General features: G+C 41.4%; 1 protein-coding gene across 8 annotated transcripts in view; it reads left to right on the top strand.

Moving 5' to 3' along the window:
- The window catches only part of dlg5a (discs, large homolog 5a (Drosophila)), a 35,275-nt gene extending 22,585 nt beyond the window's left edge, over positions 1–12,690 (top strand). For 2 of the 8 annotated variants that reach the window (XM_034898490.1, XM_034898493.1), the window contains 19 exons: positions 171–291; positions 399–543; positions 802–935; positions 1,056–1,145; positions 1,849–2,017; positions 2,604–2,681; positions 3,695–3,857; positions 4,058–4,191; positions 4,779–4,943; positions 5,081–5,264; positions 7,368–7,516; positions 8,197–8,367; positions 8,758–8,948; positions 9,065–9,208; positions 9,376–9,503; positions 9,739–9,848; positions 10,180–10,224; positions 10,375–10,484; positions 10,596–12,690. In XM_034898490.1, the coding sequence (XP_034754381.1) occupies positions 171–291; positions 399–543; positions 802–935; positions 1,056–1,145; positions 1,849–2,017; positions 2,604–2,681; positions 3,695–3,857; positions 4,058–4,191; positions 4,779–4,943; positions 5,081–5,264; positions 7,368–7,516; positions 8,197–8,367; positions 8,758–8,948; positions 9,065–9,208; positions 9,376–9,503; positions 9,739–9,848; positions 10,180–10,224; positions 10,375–10,484; positions 10,596–10,699 (2,535 nt within the window). In that variant the 3' untranslated portion in view covers positions 10,700–12,690. Of the gene's footprint in view, positions 1–170; positions 292–398; positions 544–801; positions 936–1,055; positions 1,146–1,848; positions 2,018–2,603; positions 2,682–3,694; positions 3,858–4,057; positions 4,192–4,778; positions 4,944–5,080; positions 5,265–7,367; positions 7,517–8,196; positions 8,368–8,757; positions 8,949–9,064; positions 9,209–9,375; positions 9,504–9,738; positions 9,849–10,179; positions 10,225–10,374; positions 10,485–10,595 lie in introns of those variants that run through there. The other 6 variants (XM_034898497.1, XM_034898495.1, XM_034898491.1 and 3 more) reach the window with 5 other exon arrangements.
- Positions 12,691–15,588: the final 2,898 nt, after the last annotated feature.

Here is a 15,588-nt window from a genome sequence, read left to right as displayed (position 1 = left end):
AACGTAGTGGGGATAAATGTTCATTTTACTGTTATGGGATATTTGTGCTGTCATTTTTCTCCTATGGTACTTGTCTCTAGCGAAGGGTAGAGGATTTCTTCAAAGACATAATGGTGTTTTGTTACCCTGCAGGGAAAATGGTAACCGTTTGTTTCTGTCATCAATCACAGAGCTACTCTAACGATGAGCATTCACCAGAGCCCCGGGACATGCTGCGTTCCTCCCCCAGCCGCTCCCATCGGCACAGCGTCGGCTTTGTCCCCACAGTCTACAATGGCACACTACCTCCTAGTAAGTTTCTTTCAAATGGTTTCATAAATATGCTTGCATGCTCTCACTATAACCATAGCCCCCCCCCCCCCCACCCCTAACATGGTGGCGTATATGTCCTCTGTCAGATTCAGTCCACCGGGGTCTGGCTCCTTGCCCTGCTGTGACAGCCGTGATGAGGAATCCAGTATACACCGTGCGCAGTCACCGCGTTCATACCAGCAACTGTCCATCTGTCGCCTCCCAGATATGTCACCAGCACACCCACACCAGGTTACCTCCTTTTCACTATCGCCGTTTCCTTGACACACGTTTTTTTTTTTTTTAAATGGAGGTTTACATTTTTTATTGACGGTTAAGTGTTTCTGATGGGGTCTTTTATGATTACTAATATTTCTCAGTTTCCTAAAGTCAAGATCACATAACTAAAATTGGGTTAGGCCATGGGTTAGGGTTAATTTAACTCTGAACTGTAAAATACCTTGCATGTTCAAATAATTGTATAAGCATTGTATTTTTTTGTTTCTGTAGCCCACAACACCAGGGTCGACTGAGCCTGGACCTGAGCCAGCAGAAGCGCACAAGTGACTACTCTGAATCCTCATCGTCACGTAGCAGCAGAGCTTCACACGGTACAAACTCACTGCCCTCCAGTGCACGACTCGGTCAGTCTGACACTCATGCACGCACACACACACACATAAAGGTCACAGGCTCGGTGCCCTTTCTCTTTTTGGGTATTATGTCACAACATTCATTCCTGTATTATCTCATCCCTCTACCAGCTTCCTCCAATAATGTCCAGTACCGCACAGAGAGGATCAAAATCCCTTCCACTCCCCGCTACCCCCGTTCCATGCTGGGGTCAGACAGAGGTAATGCACTCAATAAAAAATAAAAATAAAAAACATTTCACACTCAACACATAAGTATTAAAACACATAAAAGCCCCTTGGATCATAATGCACATCAACATCAATTAGTTCTAGCTATATTTTCTTTATTTTACTTCAGGCCGGATTTAACGTTGTCAGTGTCGCTGAGTTTAAAGTTCAAGTCTTATCTATTTTTAAATTTAGATTTTACAACACTGACAGAAAAAACTTTGAATGTCATCCTCAGAAATGGAAATTGTTAACATCTGAATTGACCTGAACTGCTGTGAGCAGTTTGTCTCGCCTTTGGTTATCTCCAAATTATGATTTTTTTCTTCTTCTCTTCTTAATGTGAATTTTTGAGTGGTCCATGCAATTTAGGATCTGATAACCTAAACCCCCTCCGATGATGGGTTTTAAACCATTTCTTTTGCACTGCTGTGAAAACGATGTGTTCCAAGCTTCTTTTATCAAACTTAGCTTCATTATACAGATATAGATACCAAAAGCTACTAACTGCTGACAGGCAGCTCAGGTAGCAATAACCTTGTAAATGTGTCAACAGGTTATTTGTGGATGTGGGACAAGTGAGATGAACTGTTTATTGTCACAAAGTTGTAATTGTAATCCGATTTCAGTGTGTATTCCAGATGTGTATCTTCATGTGAGATGTACCTTTGTGCTCCTCCTCCCCTAAATCCAGGCTCCCTCTCACACTCTGAGTGTAGCAGTCCCAGTCTCATCACACCTCCGCAATCGCCACTCAATCTGGAGACTTCCTCGTTTGCCAGCAGCCAATCACAAGGCTCCATTTCCACTTTACCTCGGATCTCAGTCAGCCCTTTGCCAATAGGGGAGCGCAGGAAAGACAGGTACGTCAAAAATGAGTGTTCACAGATAAATAAACTGCCCAGTTGAACGCTGCTGACTGAAAAATGTACATTGTAAAATTAAAAGTTGCCTATCACAGACAACCTGTACGGAATATTTATTACTTGATTGTTATACATGTCTAGTTGCGGCCATTGTTTACTGATAAAATGGCTCTGCAAATGATGTAGATGTTGGGTGAATAATGGAAAATATGATTATAGAGATCACTTCAAAGGCGGGTGTGATATAGCCTGCGTCTGGCCTTAGGGATCCTCTTCGGCTATATCAAAAGGTGTCACCAGGCAACCAGTCTATCCTGGTCAGATCTGTGCAGTCTTTTATTGAAATGAGGATTGAATCCTATTAAAACTCTTAATGCTTTTGTGGTAGCTTCTTGTTGTTTCCAAAAAAGGAGCAGTGATCTGCTGCGGTGTTGGAATTGGATTTTCTTTTTTCCACCCTTTCTGTCCCATTTTGTATTGCTGACACCTCTGACTATGACACTGTTACTGTCTCTGTATGATATTTGTCCTCCATTCTGCTCTTTATCTTCCTCCTGCCTTTCTGCAACCTTTCCGCCTCCAGATCTCTTTATCGTAACCGATCTTTTCTAAGGATTCCTCTGGCTGCAAGGCCGAGGTTCTCCTCTCTCAGGAGCCTCAGGTTCGTTCTTCCTCAAAGTGCTACAAACAACCCTTCCCCCAAGCTCACGTCGTTCACATGCTTCAGTGTAGTTGGGTAGATTATATAGAGTAGCAGAACTTTCTCGTGCAGTATACATGCACTATATGGAATGCAAAAGCAGGAGAAATTGAGATGTCTTTCACCCTCCACAAAACGCTGTTTAGTTTTCAGATTGATAATACTTTGCATGCCACAATATCAGTGCCTTAGGAAACCAAAGAAATAGACCTGGTTAGCTATACTTGCTAAACTTCAAAGGTTCAGTGTTCTGTTTATATCTCTGCACTTGTCTCTCTCCATGTCAGAAATCTCACTTGAGTCTCAGATATTGCATGCCGCGTCCATGCCCCATGATGACGACATGGTCAACATGCATGTTTGTATTTTGGCCTTAAGCCAAATCACCTTTCAGTTCACAGTATGTATGTTGTGCAAATATACTATTACTGAGCCTCGAGCTTCTGGGTCATGGTCTTGTTTGTACACCACAACTCTGTTGACCTCTGTCCTTGGCTGCAAATCCATTCCTCTTATCTGCCTTCAGGGAATTGTGTGCCATGTTCAATGCCAACATGTTATGAAGACGCACAGTTCATGCAAATCTCCTCAATTCAAAGGGATTTCACTTGCCTGTGCTTTTATGATGTTGCACACAGTGTCTCTGTACTCTAAACCTCTTCATGTTGTTATGTAAGCCAGGTGTAAAGTGGCACTGGAGAGATCAATTTAAAGGCCTGGAGGCAAATGAAAACTCAGGCTCAAACATTCTTTGAACTCAAATCAGTCTTTTTCTTGATAGTGTTTATAATTTGGACCAGATTTGATTTTGAAGAGCAAAAGCCTAGGTAGCAAGCATCTCTCCAGAGCTGTATATAAGTTGGTCAATCCAACTGTGACATCACCTTGACCCCTTTCAACTTGCTCCTGCGTGGTACACTGTAACTGCTTTTCTAGGATGCTATTCATTTATACAAAAACCTCTTCCCCACCAGGCCATACTTGGAGGAACCCCGCAATGTAATTGTGCACAAAGGCGCGGAGCCTCTGGGCATTTCCATCGTCGGTGGGGAGAATGGAGGGATCTTTGTTTCTAAAGTTACGGGAGGTAGCATCGCCCACCAGGCAGGACTGGAGTACGGAGACCAATTACTGGAGGTACAACCAACCTACTGTATGTTGGAAAGTTTGCGGCTTCAAGCAGCACCAATAAAGAATGCATTGTCAGATGCCTGTCAAGGAGCAGAACAATACAGGACTCGTCTTAATAGACTGGGCACATACTGTGTTAATATCTGTTTTTTGAGTAAATCCACAACTCCTGAAACCCTCACTAATCACTGTTCTTCCTTCATTAGTATAACGGCATCAACCTGCGGAACGCTACGGAGCAGCAAGCTCGACTCATCATCGGCCAGCAGTGTGACACCATCACCATTATGGCCCAGTACAACCCACACATGTACCAGCTGGGCATCCACTCTCGCTCCAGGTAACATGATATTTCTTGCAGAAATGTCAGTAAATGTTCAGTGTGGGGTTAGCCCCAGGTTTGCTGCTCATCTGATTCCTAAATCAGTTCCAGTAAGTGTTTCAGTTTAAGAATGACATTTTTATATTGTTTTATATGGCCAGGTGCTCTTCAAATGCATTTATAGGTTGTTTTTTTAGCAGAGAGATGGTAGATGCCACATTTTCATTGCATTCACACTTTCTTAGCTAAATTAACAAAACTGAAACAGCAGTTGTTCATCTATGTGCCTAGCATAAAGATGTATATAGCTATTGCTGTTTATCTTTATATATTCACAGTACACACAATTGTAATAGTGATCGCAATATTGACTGCGATTTTTTCTTTTGATTCAGACACACAACATAAACTGAGAACTGAGAAATAAATACATTTTTAAAGAAATTTTAATGTGTAATGTTTTTCTTGTGACAAAAATATGTAGGCATTATTATGTCCACATTTTACAGCGGAAAGATAAAGTTGCTCTCTGGCGGAAAAAGTATGTAATGAAGATGCTGTTTTTAATTCCCCTTTCTCTTTATTTTTTTTCTCAACCGGTGCAGCTCTCGCTTGGAGCCAGTCAGTACTCACTCAACTCCCCAGGGGAGTGGAGCTGCCACCCCCGACAATCACTCCAACATCGATACACTCAGCGAACAGGACGAGGGCACGCTCACTCCATCCTCCAAACAGACCACACCCACTACCAGTCCCAACAATTTCATCAGGTAAACCTCAACACAAACAATAATAAAAGGAAAAAACAACCCCACCATAATAATAAGCTAGGTGTGAGAGAAATGCTTGCTCCATGTTACACCATTAGACTCGTCAGTTCTCTTACTGACCACTTGTTGTCCTGTAGAATGCCGTCTGAGGGCAGCAAGAAGGTGGATGAGCCGAGACTTGTGACGGTGCGCAGGCCAGGGGTGGAGGTGGGAGTGACACTCTGCGGCGGGAACCTACGGGGCGTTTACATAGAGAGCCTGGATGAAGACAGTCCTGCCAGAGGCCCTGACGGGCTGCTTCCTGGGGACATCATTCTGGAGGTGTGGACTCTTGTCTTTTATTCAAACACACATACATTAGAAATGCACAAATGCCTGAGGAACTGACCAATATACTGTGTAAAATATTATGATTCATGGGGCTTTTTGATTGTCATATAAACATACACAGTACAGGCCAAACGTTTGGTTACACCCTCTCATTCAATAAGTTTCCTTTAATTTCATGACTATTGACATTGTAGATTCTCACTGAAGGCATCAAAACTATGAATGAACCCCCATGGAATTATGTACTTAACAAAAAAAGTGTGAAATAACAGAAAACATGTCTTGTATTCTAGTTTCTTTAAAGTAGCCGCCCTTTGCTCTGATTGCTGCCTTGCACATTCTTGGCATTCTCTTGATGGGCATCAAGAGGTAGTCACCTGAAATGGTTTCAGTCTTGAAGGAGTTCCTAGAGATGCTTTTCACTTGTTGGCCCTTTTGTCTTCCCTCCGCGGTCCAGTTCCCCCCAAACCATCTTGATTGGGCTCAGGTGCAGTGACTGTGGAGGCGCAGCACTCCATCACTCTCCTTCTTGGTCCAATAGCCCTTACACAGCCTGAAAGTGTGTTTGGGGTCATTGTCCTGTTGAAAAAGAAATGACGGTCCAACTAAACGCAAACCTGATGGGATGTCTCATGTCGCTACGGGATGCTATGGTAGCCATGCTGGTTCAGTACGCCTTCAATTTGGAATAAATCTCTAACAGTGTCACCAGCAAAGCACCCCCACACCATCACACCGCCTCCTCCATGCTTCACTGTTGGAACCAGGCATGCAGAATCCCTCCGGTCACCTTTTCTGCGTTGCAAAAAGACACGGCAATTGGAACCAAAGATCTCAAATTTGGGCTCATCAGACCAAAGCACAGATTTCCACTGGTCTAATGTCCATTCCTTGTGTTTCTTGGCCCAAACAAATCTCTTCTGCTTGTTGCCTGTCCTTAGCAGTGGTTTCCTAGCTGCTATTTGACCATGAAGGCCTGATTCACGCAGTCTCCTCTAAACAGTAGTTCTAGAAATGTGTCTGCTGCTACAACTCTGTATGGTATTCATCTGGTCTCTAATCTGAGCTGCTGTTAACTTGCAATTTCTGAGGCTGGTGACTCGGATGAACTTATCCTCAGCAGCAGAAGTGACTCTTGGTCTTCCTTTCCTGGGGCGGTCCTCATGTGAGCCAGTTTTGTTGTAGCCCAACTCCATTAATAAGGCAAGAAATTCCCCTAATTAACCCTGACAAGGCACATCTGTGAAGTGAAAACCATTTCAGGTGACTACCTCATGAAGCTCATTAAGAGAACACCAAGGGTTTGCAGCGCTATCAAAAATGCAAAGGGAGGCTACTTTGAGGAATCTAAAATATAAAACCTATTTAAGAGTTTCACACTTTTTTTGTGAAGTACCTAATTCCTAATGTGTTCATTTATAGTTTTGATGCCTTCAGTGAGAATCTACAATGTAAATAGTCTTGAAAATAAAGGAAACTCATTGAATGAGAAGGTGTAAGCAAACTTTTGGCCTGTACTGAACTTGAGTACATGAAGTATTTTTATTCAGTCAGATATGTAACTAGAGTGAGATCTTAAGTGGGAGTTTGAATACATTTCACAAATGGAAAAGATGTGGATTATTGTGAGATAGTAAAAACTTGTAGGTGTAAGCTTTGTGTGCTTTTGTGACTTGAAGTGCTGCCAGAAGAAGCTGGATTTATTATTTTCCTGCCCGTCATTGTTCCTCATTGATCTTCTCCCTGTCTGTGTCCTCTATCACTTCACATAGGCAATCACTGCAAACTCCTAACAGACAATTCGTGGCATACTCCCACTTAGTTCTCTGTCATAAAGAGCCTGCTGTCTGAATTGCCATGCAGCTTTGTCATCAGCTTGCACAGAATCAGTCTGTTCACCAATCTCCCATCTTGTTTTTTTTCTTCCCCCCATACATGGCACAAATCAATATTGAAACAAATTAATACAGCTGTAAGTTTGGAGGAAATGTAGCTGTTTACTACTTGACCATATTCCTCAGCTGCTCCTGAGTTTGTTTTTGTTTTTCATGATGTAAAGAGAAGTTCTCATTTTCATTTCCTCTTGTCTTTCAGTACAACTCTGTGAATATGAAGAATAAGACCGCAGAAGAGGTGTACGTGGAGATGCTGAAGCCTGCCGAGACGGTCACATTCAAGGTGCAGCATCTGCCAGATGACTTCAGCAGACTCAAAGATGTTCCAGGAGATGGCTTTTATATTAGGTACATGCATATATACACATTGCTTATTGTTGGGCATTTGAGTAACTGCACTGTAAAAGGATCGCACTACTATACACTGTCCATGCTGCTATGTATAGAACCACCACTGGAGCGACCCTTGGACAACCTGGAATCTTTTTCATCTAACCAATTATGTCCCGGATCCACAGTGTGATTACAACTCTGCTAATCAACCCACACATTTAAATATCTCTACTCACTATGCAACAGACTCAACACCTCATCCATTTAAGTGCCCAGTGTTTTTCAGGGCATTAGAAATACACTGGATATGAGTGGAAAATGAAGCTAGTCATATTTTATTGTTGGGAGTCTGTTGGGGCGTGTTGCCACAGCTGCCACAGTCACTTGGCATATAGGCAAGTGGGCTTGTGTCATCCGCAGTAAATACACTCAACCTGCCTGGCAGTCACAGATATGCTGCTGTGGAAAGACTCAAGGGGCAACAAGAGGCAAGCAAAACCTATACTGTCAATTGATAAACATTCTCTACACTTTTTTTACCCTCCTTCTATCTCTATGCCTGATCGTGTTCTCTTTACAACTTTCTTGTCTAATACCTCAACCACTCTCTCACTTCATTAACTTTATGCTGCTCCACTCCCTCATTCTGCCGTACTTTTCATAACTCATCTACATTTGTCTCTCCCTCTTACCAGAGCACTTTACGACCGGGTGGGGGAGGCTGAGGGGGACCTCAGTTTTAAGAAAGATGACATCCTGTACGTGGATGAGTCTTTACCAAAGGGCAGCTTCGGGACGTGGATGGCCTGGCAGCTAGATGAGAATGCACAGCAGATCCAGAGGGGGCAGATCCCCAGCAAGTACATGTGGGTTGGGAACGCAATGCCAATGTACACACACATACATTTTTTGAGCTAGAGGACAGTTAGGAACAGCTGTGACAACGATTTGTGCAACACTGCTATAGTGTAGAAATGATGTCACTTCTCTGCCATGTGTGTTGGACTGTCCTTTTGCAATCACTGCAAGATCCTGTTGTCCTCTTATCGTGTGTCTCATTGATGTTGGCAAACAGTCAATTAAGCTTAAAGAGATTTAGTTTTTTCCAACCAACCTTGACTGTCAGAACGTCAAGTCTAACATTTGCTCTAACCTTAGGGCAACACATTGTCTCCTGACATCTATAAAATGTTTTTAAAATCTCACTAGGCTTAACTGTCCATGAAACTTAAAATGTGTGTGTGTTTGTTTGTTAGGATGGACCAGGAGTTTTACCGCAGACACAGTGTGACAGAAATGAAGGAAGACTCCAGTAAGACTCTCTCTGCAGCGGCCCGCAGATCCTTCTTCAGGAGAAAACAGAAACACAAACGCAGCAGCTCCAAAGACAGCAAAGAGATGGTGGCTCTGGACGCCATCAGCACAGACTCCCTCCCCTTCCTTGATGGTGAGAAGAAACGTTGAGATGTTTTGGATAGAAATAGCAGGAAGCATCAAACTGGCACCGTGCAATTTGTTGAAAAGGATATTTGATTGACGTTGATTGCGTGTTCTTTGTGTCAGACTGTGTGAGCTTGGCATACCAGCGGGTCCAGAAGGTGGAGTGCACCTCTCCCCGACCGGTACTTATCCTTGGGCCACTCACTGATGCTGTCAAGGAGATGCTGGTCAAAGAGTCTCCTGGGAAGTTCTGCAGATGTTTACTGGGTGAGAGCACCTGTTCCAGATGGTTGGCAGTCTTACAAATTATGGGCATAAATTGTGCATCTACAATCTTAACAGCCATTGGATATTTTTGCATCTTAAATAAGACTTTAGAGTTCTTATTTTTTGTTTCTTTCTTTACTCTTTCCCTCTTTTTGTCACGTCTGCAGAGGTGATGAAGGCATCCCAGCAAGCCATCGAGCGGGGCGTGAAAGACTGCCTCTTCATCGACTACAAGCGCAGGAGTGGCCATTTTGACGTGACCACTGTTGCTTCTATAAAGGAAATAACAGATAAGGTATTAGCAGGTGCTTTTCTTTCTTATCAGATTTTTATCAGGAAAGATAAAGTGGCTTGAATTTGTCTTTAAATCTTTACTTAAGATAAGCTATCACTATTGCAGCGCCTTCTTAGATAGTGATGAATGAAAAGCAAGATTTTTACTTGTAACAGCAAGTGTCAATTGTCGAGCCTTTTGAAACACTGTGTCAAATTAGTGTTCTCTGTTTTCTTGTTCTTTTGCTTGGATACAGGGCTGTCACTGTTTGCTTGACATTGCCCCGCACGCCATCGAAAGGCTCCACAGCATTCACATTTATCCAATCGTCGTCTTTGTCCGCTACAAAAACGCAAAGCAGATCAAGTAAGTAGCATTTCTTAGAACCACGTACACTGTCCTGGTACAGTGACATTCCGTGTGTGCCTGTATGTCTTTGTGTATACATCCTACCATGAACTCTTTGGCGGGTCTGTCAAAGCACACAAACTCTTGCATAATCCCGAACAGCTGGTGAAACATGGCTGTTCTTTCTTTTTCAAAATAAGGCCTCTCATTGCAAGTGCTGTATCCCCTCTTTACTTTGTATTTGTTATATGCAATAACTATTTTTATCAGGATTTATCAGACATTATTGTCACATTTAAAGAAGTCCCAGTAGTAAACATAGTTTGCCTAATTTGTGACTGATTTTCAGAAAAGATTTCTCTCCCAAGACCCTCACTGGCAAAATAAGTAACAGGTGAATTCTAAATTTGAGCACACACTTTTATCAGTATTGGATGCTCTGAATGATGGAAAGCTTAATTAGACACAATCAAAATGTAGGGAAGATAAGTGGTCACTGGTGTTAGATTTATACCTCATGTGTTTCACCTTTTTTTTGTCACAGGGAGCAGAAAGATCCGGTTTATCTGCGGGATAAAGTCTCTCAAAAACATTCCAAGGAGCAATTTGAAAGTGCACAGAAGATAGAGCAAGAGTACAGCAAATTCTTCACAGGTTTGTCTGCAATTGAAACATCTAAAAACAACATAGACTACAGATAATATGCCCACTATTTGTCACTCAGTACTTTCTTTGCACCGTGATAAATGTTCCCTCTATTTTCAGGTATTGTCCAAGGTGGCACCCTTCCTTACATTTGCACTCAGATCATGACTATAGTTGATCAAGAACAAAGTAAAGTCCTGTGGACTCCACTTGGCTGCCCCTAGAGGAGACCGGCTGCCACTACAGCAAGCTGCGGCTTTCATCTCCATTCCCCAAACACTAACTAACCCTTTCACACTATACCAATAGGTGCACTACGGTAAGCTAGTCATGTAAATTATTAAGATTTTGTTATTTCTGATGTGCTCCGGAGCAGGTTAGTAGCACTGGATCTCGGCGTTCAAAGTTCAGTCAGTCTTCCCTAAGGGTTCCTGGTGGTGTATGTGTAATGCTGCATTGTAAGCGTCCGTTTACAGTCAAAAGACAAGTCTGACTATTGGTGTTCAATATTTGCTCGAATGCGTCCCCCCGCCCACTGTGTACACAAACCTCAACACTAATGAAGTTCAGCCACCCCCTGACTCTCCCTCATGATGACATTTGTTGTTTCCCTACAATTATGCACCCATTTGACAACGACTGACAACTAACTGTGTTTGTGGGTGAGTGTGTAAGAGAGCGTGAAAAACACTGAGCCTGTTGTTCAGTTTTAATGATAATGGTTGTTTGCTAGTATGGATACGATGCTCTAGAAAGGGAATGCCAGACTTAGCCGTCACATTCCTTGTGGTGTTTCATCACAGAAGTCCAAAAGCATCAAACCTCTTGAAGTATGTAGCTGTGGTCCTACTGAACCTGACTGCCAGCAGTGACGCCCATGAAAACTCAAAACACATCGATGTTTGCTCTATGCATTGTGTTTCTATAGTAGCTGGGTGTGTGGACAGTTTATGGAAGTGCCTTCGGAGAAGATGCCTGATCTCAAATCAGCCTCTGGTCACGTAGCCAGAACATTAAGGAGGATTTTTTTGGAAAGTTTCTCTTCCAAGATCATATGCATCATTTCACCCTTCATGGACTAAATGAGTTAGAGGCTGATTTGAGACCAGTACCGTGTAGAGCGCATGACAATGGTGAGGTTTTGAGGGTAGGCCAAAATGGCGGCCAACGGGTTACCTCCTCAGAATGCACTCCAGGGCTAGACAGACCACTGTGTAACTATCATTCTATCTCTTTAACATATATTTAACAACAATATAGAGTATAACATATACAGTATGCAGATACATCTGAAAAAAGAAACAAATATATAAATATATATTACATGTATTTTTACTAGGTCATAGGCCTAGGAATGTCTGGCAATCAAGTCATGTCTTAGCAGGTATTAGCATGTTTATTTTATTTTTTTTATGTGGTTGGTTGTCAGTCACTTATCAATGTACTCATTAAAAGATACACTATGAAGCAACATTTGCAGGGTAAAATCATAAAGGATTTTCCTCTGATCTGTTTAAATGTAAGTGAATTTTCATTGTTATTTAATTGTATTTTTTATTCAGGAGGCAAGACATATTGACAAAGATATTCTGCTCTTCCTCAAAACCATATCCTGTATCTTATTGTGCCAAAATCCACTAAGGCAACTTTATCCTTTTATTTCAGTTTTGCACTTGTTTATCTGTTAACCTTAAACATGTAACTGTTCCTAGGTTTGCAGTAGACTACAAATAGGTACTATCATTTCTACTGTAACTAATTCATGTTTTTACTTATTACATCAGTTCCTAACATTTCATTGATGGCCTTTTTTTTCTTAAAAAAAAGATCACTTCTTATTTGAATTATTAAAAAGGGATCTATTCTTGCACAGTTTTCAAAGAAAAAATGGTCCACAAGTTTGACTATCGGGCTAAATGAGTAAGCAGAGGCAAACTGTAATGTTACTATTTTTCTGAGTAGATGGCATATGTTTTAGAGAGAGAGAGAGAGAGAGAGAGAGAGGGATACAACGTGAAATGGTTTTATTTTTAGAAAGATGCCAGGTACTGATTGAACTTTTCTTTTATTAAAAAGAATGTGATTTGTATGTTGAGACATTAACATGAGAATAAAACTCATTTTCTGTATCACAATACATACTCAGTCTGGGAGTTTTTGGTAGTCTAATTCTGAAAAGAATTTTAATGATTAAATTCAGTTTTCTCCTCTCACACCCGGTTTGTTAACCACTCTGTCTGGGATTGGTCATACAATGTTGTTTCCCCAACATCTTCTGTGTAATTCAGATTCATTTACAGTGTAATATTCTCATAATCTTCAGCCAATATAAAATACTTAATGATTCCTTACTGGCATTTAAATTAAGGTACTACGAAACAAGGGAATAACAATTATGTTTTAGAGGAAAGGAGACGTTACTTAAACTGTATTTCGTGGCCTACTGTGTAGGCCTACTTGCGGGGTAAGTACTGTATCAAGGTTTACCAAAAAAGACTTAAGAGTTAGATAATTCTCAACATGCTGCTCTGTCTCCTTTTTTATGTAGGCTATGTTTTAAAGAAAAGAATAGAACCAGAGCCAATGTTCTGAAACTGTCTTGCTGAAATGTGATATTGTCCTTCAAAGATGTACACAGAGGACCGTGAATCCATTTAGCTTAAAGCAGCAGCAAATGAAAAGGTGGCAGAGGAAATTGCCATCAATATCTGAGTTTAGATAAGGTAGCGAGACAATATCTGCCAGGATGTCACAGAGCGATAAAGATGTGGCCTTGCTTCTGCGTTAAAGAAGCAGCACCACTCTTGGGTTCACCTACGCTTTTAAAGACACTGTGGTTCTATTTGTGCTTCAGCAGCGCTACAATCATACATCATGCTTTGCACTTTGATGGTGCAGTATTTACACTAGAAGATTGAGTCCAACATGCACAAAAAGGATTTTGGTAATTATCTTGGAAATATAATTCAGGCATACTGCATGTATGAGTCACTTCAGTGACTTTATTTAATCTTATTGAAATGAAAACTCTTAAGCTGGTTTACAGTAGAGCCTCAATGTCTGCAGTGCAGAGATGGGCGATCTTCTGAGATTGTACAAAATATCATTGATTAATAGTTTTGTTACCTAAAGCAATATGTATAATTCAGCAGTTTAAGCCTTTATTGATTTAAACGTGTTAGCATGTTATATTGTGTCTCTTTCACCTTTTATTAGCGGTATATACTACACCAATAAAGCAGGCATTTGTTTAGTTTGCATGTATTCTTCATTGTCTGCACTTGTCTAATTCTCCTTATCATATGATCTCTCTGATATGCGTTAACTATCAGCAGCAGAATTTCTTTCCTGCTCCAGTTCAGTTTTCTTTTTGTTTCAATTTCAATCATTTTTCTACTATTTAGTAACTATTTTTTAGATTAGATCGCTGGTAATTTCACATTGCCATTCCTATTGGAAATATAAATAAATTAACACAAACTAAGAACTTTTTTTCCCAAATCATGTTTTGGCCACTCAGTGCATGATAGTCATGTAGTTAAACACAAGCTGTAAGATAAATGTGATAAATATGTTTTTATTTTTTACATTTTAAGCAAATAGCTTTTTCACTCCAAACCATAAGTCTAGAAGTCTGATGAATGTGTGCTCAGGCTTAGGAACATGATAAACGTATTTTCGGTCTACACTCCAAGAATAACTTCCATTTCTGCAGCGTTTTCCATGCAGTTGGACAGCCTGCAGGTACACCACATCTTGCTGGTTGATTAGACGCCTTTAGCTTGAGGTCGTTTCCCCCGAATGCTGCATACGGGGTCACATGGTCCTCTAGCCAATGATGTCACAGTGGATGACTACCCTTTAGCTGCCTGTCACATTCATTGGGGCAAGAGAGCATCCATTGCCTAGAAAAATCTCCACCTATGCCTCAACCTGCCCACAACTCAGGCCTCATAGTTGTACATTGGTGAAAAAGCCAATGTGATCTCACCTAATGCTCTCTAGAGAATGTTATTCATTTTGGTCACTAATTCCGTCACACTGACAGACTTTAGGCGTAGGTCTGCTATGTCATGCTCCAATTCTTAATGTCCTCCAAGTCTCCTATTGCCTGTTTTAGAAAAGGTTAGGGTCTCCTGCTGAGGTGTCTGTTTCAAGACAGCTGCTGACAGCTCATCTGAACTTGAGAAGTCTCACGTATGACAGAGAAGGATCTTTGTAGTCCACGCTGGCAAGCAATGGCCTTGAGATGAATTTATCCAGTTCGGCCTGCTGGTTCTTAAGTATGTTAACTCTAGCATCTCCAAATGTCCTGCGGGATTACCACCTGACTGCTCTTGTGTTAATCTCCTCATCTGTCAGCACTGAGACCCTCTGGTTAAAGTTCTGTTCACCCATAGGAACCACCTGCCAAACAGCTGGCCTTTCATGGGGGAGGAAGTCCCTTCTTCCGTGGCCGGCAATACATGCCAACAAGATTTATAATGACACATAACGTAAGAAGCATGTGGTGTTGATGCTCTCACTTTCTGTGACCTCTTTGGGGGCGTATTGTTGCTTTGGAATTTGGATCTCACTTGGCTTTGTAAACTCAGTGTGTTTGGAGTTTTTTCTCTGAGAATATGCATCATGAATTATATGCAGATATATATTTATCCATTCTGTGTGAATCACCAACATAAATAAATGCAATTGCTCTCAAGAGAAGGCCTTTTGGACTTACGTGTGATTTACACCCCACGTGTTTGCACTTGTATAAAAAGAGGTAGGTTACAATTAGGTCTTGGCATCTCTGGTGCATGCAAAAATATCGATCAGTGATACATTTTAGGATTATAGCTGACTATACAAACATCAAAGGAAACATTGAGTCCCCATATTCATTTTAGTGATGGCAGTGGAAAGTGAGGTTACTTTTCATTGACAACAACGCTGTCAGTTGCTGTAGGGATATTATTGTACTGACTTTTCATTACGGATAGTGCTCTCCTTTTTCAAAAATTGAGTCTGTGGCTTGTCATCAATGGCTGGTAGGCGTCCTTGTTTTCATTATGTGAAATGCAATTAATTAAAGGCATTAAACACACACACACACACACACACACACACACAC

The sequence above is a fragment of the Etheostoma cragini genome, chromosome 17 (assembly GCF_013103735.1).
Source record: "Etheostoma cragini isolate CJK2018 chromosome 17, CSU_Ecrag_1.0, whole genome shotgun sequence".
Classification (NCBI taxonomy): domain Eukaryota; kingdom Metazoa; phylum Chordata; class Actinopteri; order Perciformes; family Percidae; genus Etheostoma; species Etheostoma cragini.
This window is presented reverse-complemented; position numbering and strand designations above follow the sequence as displayed.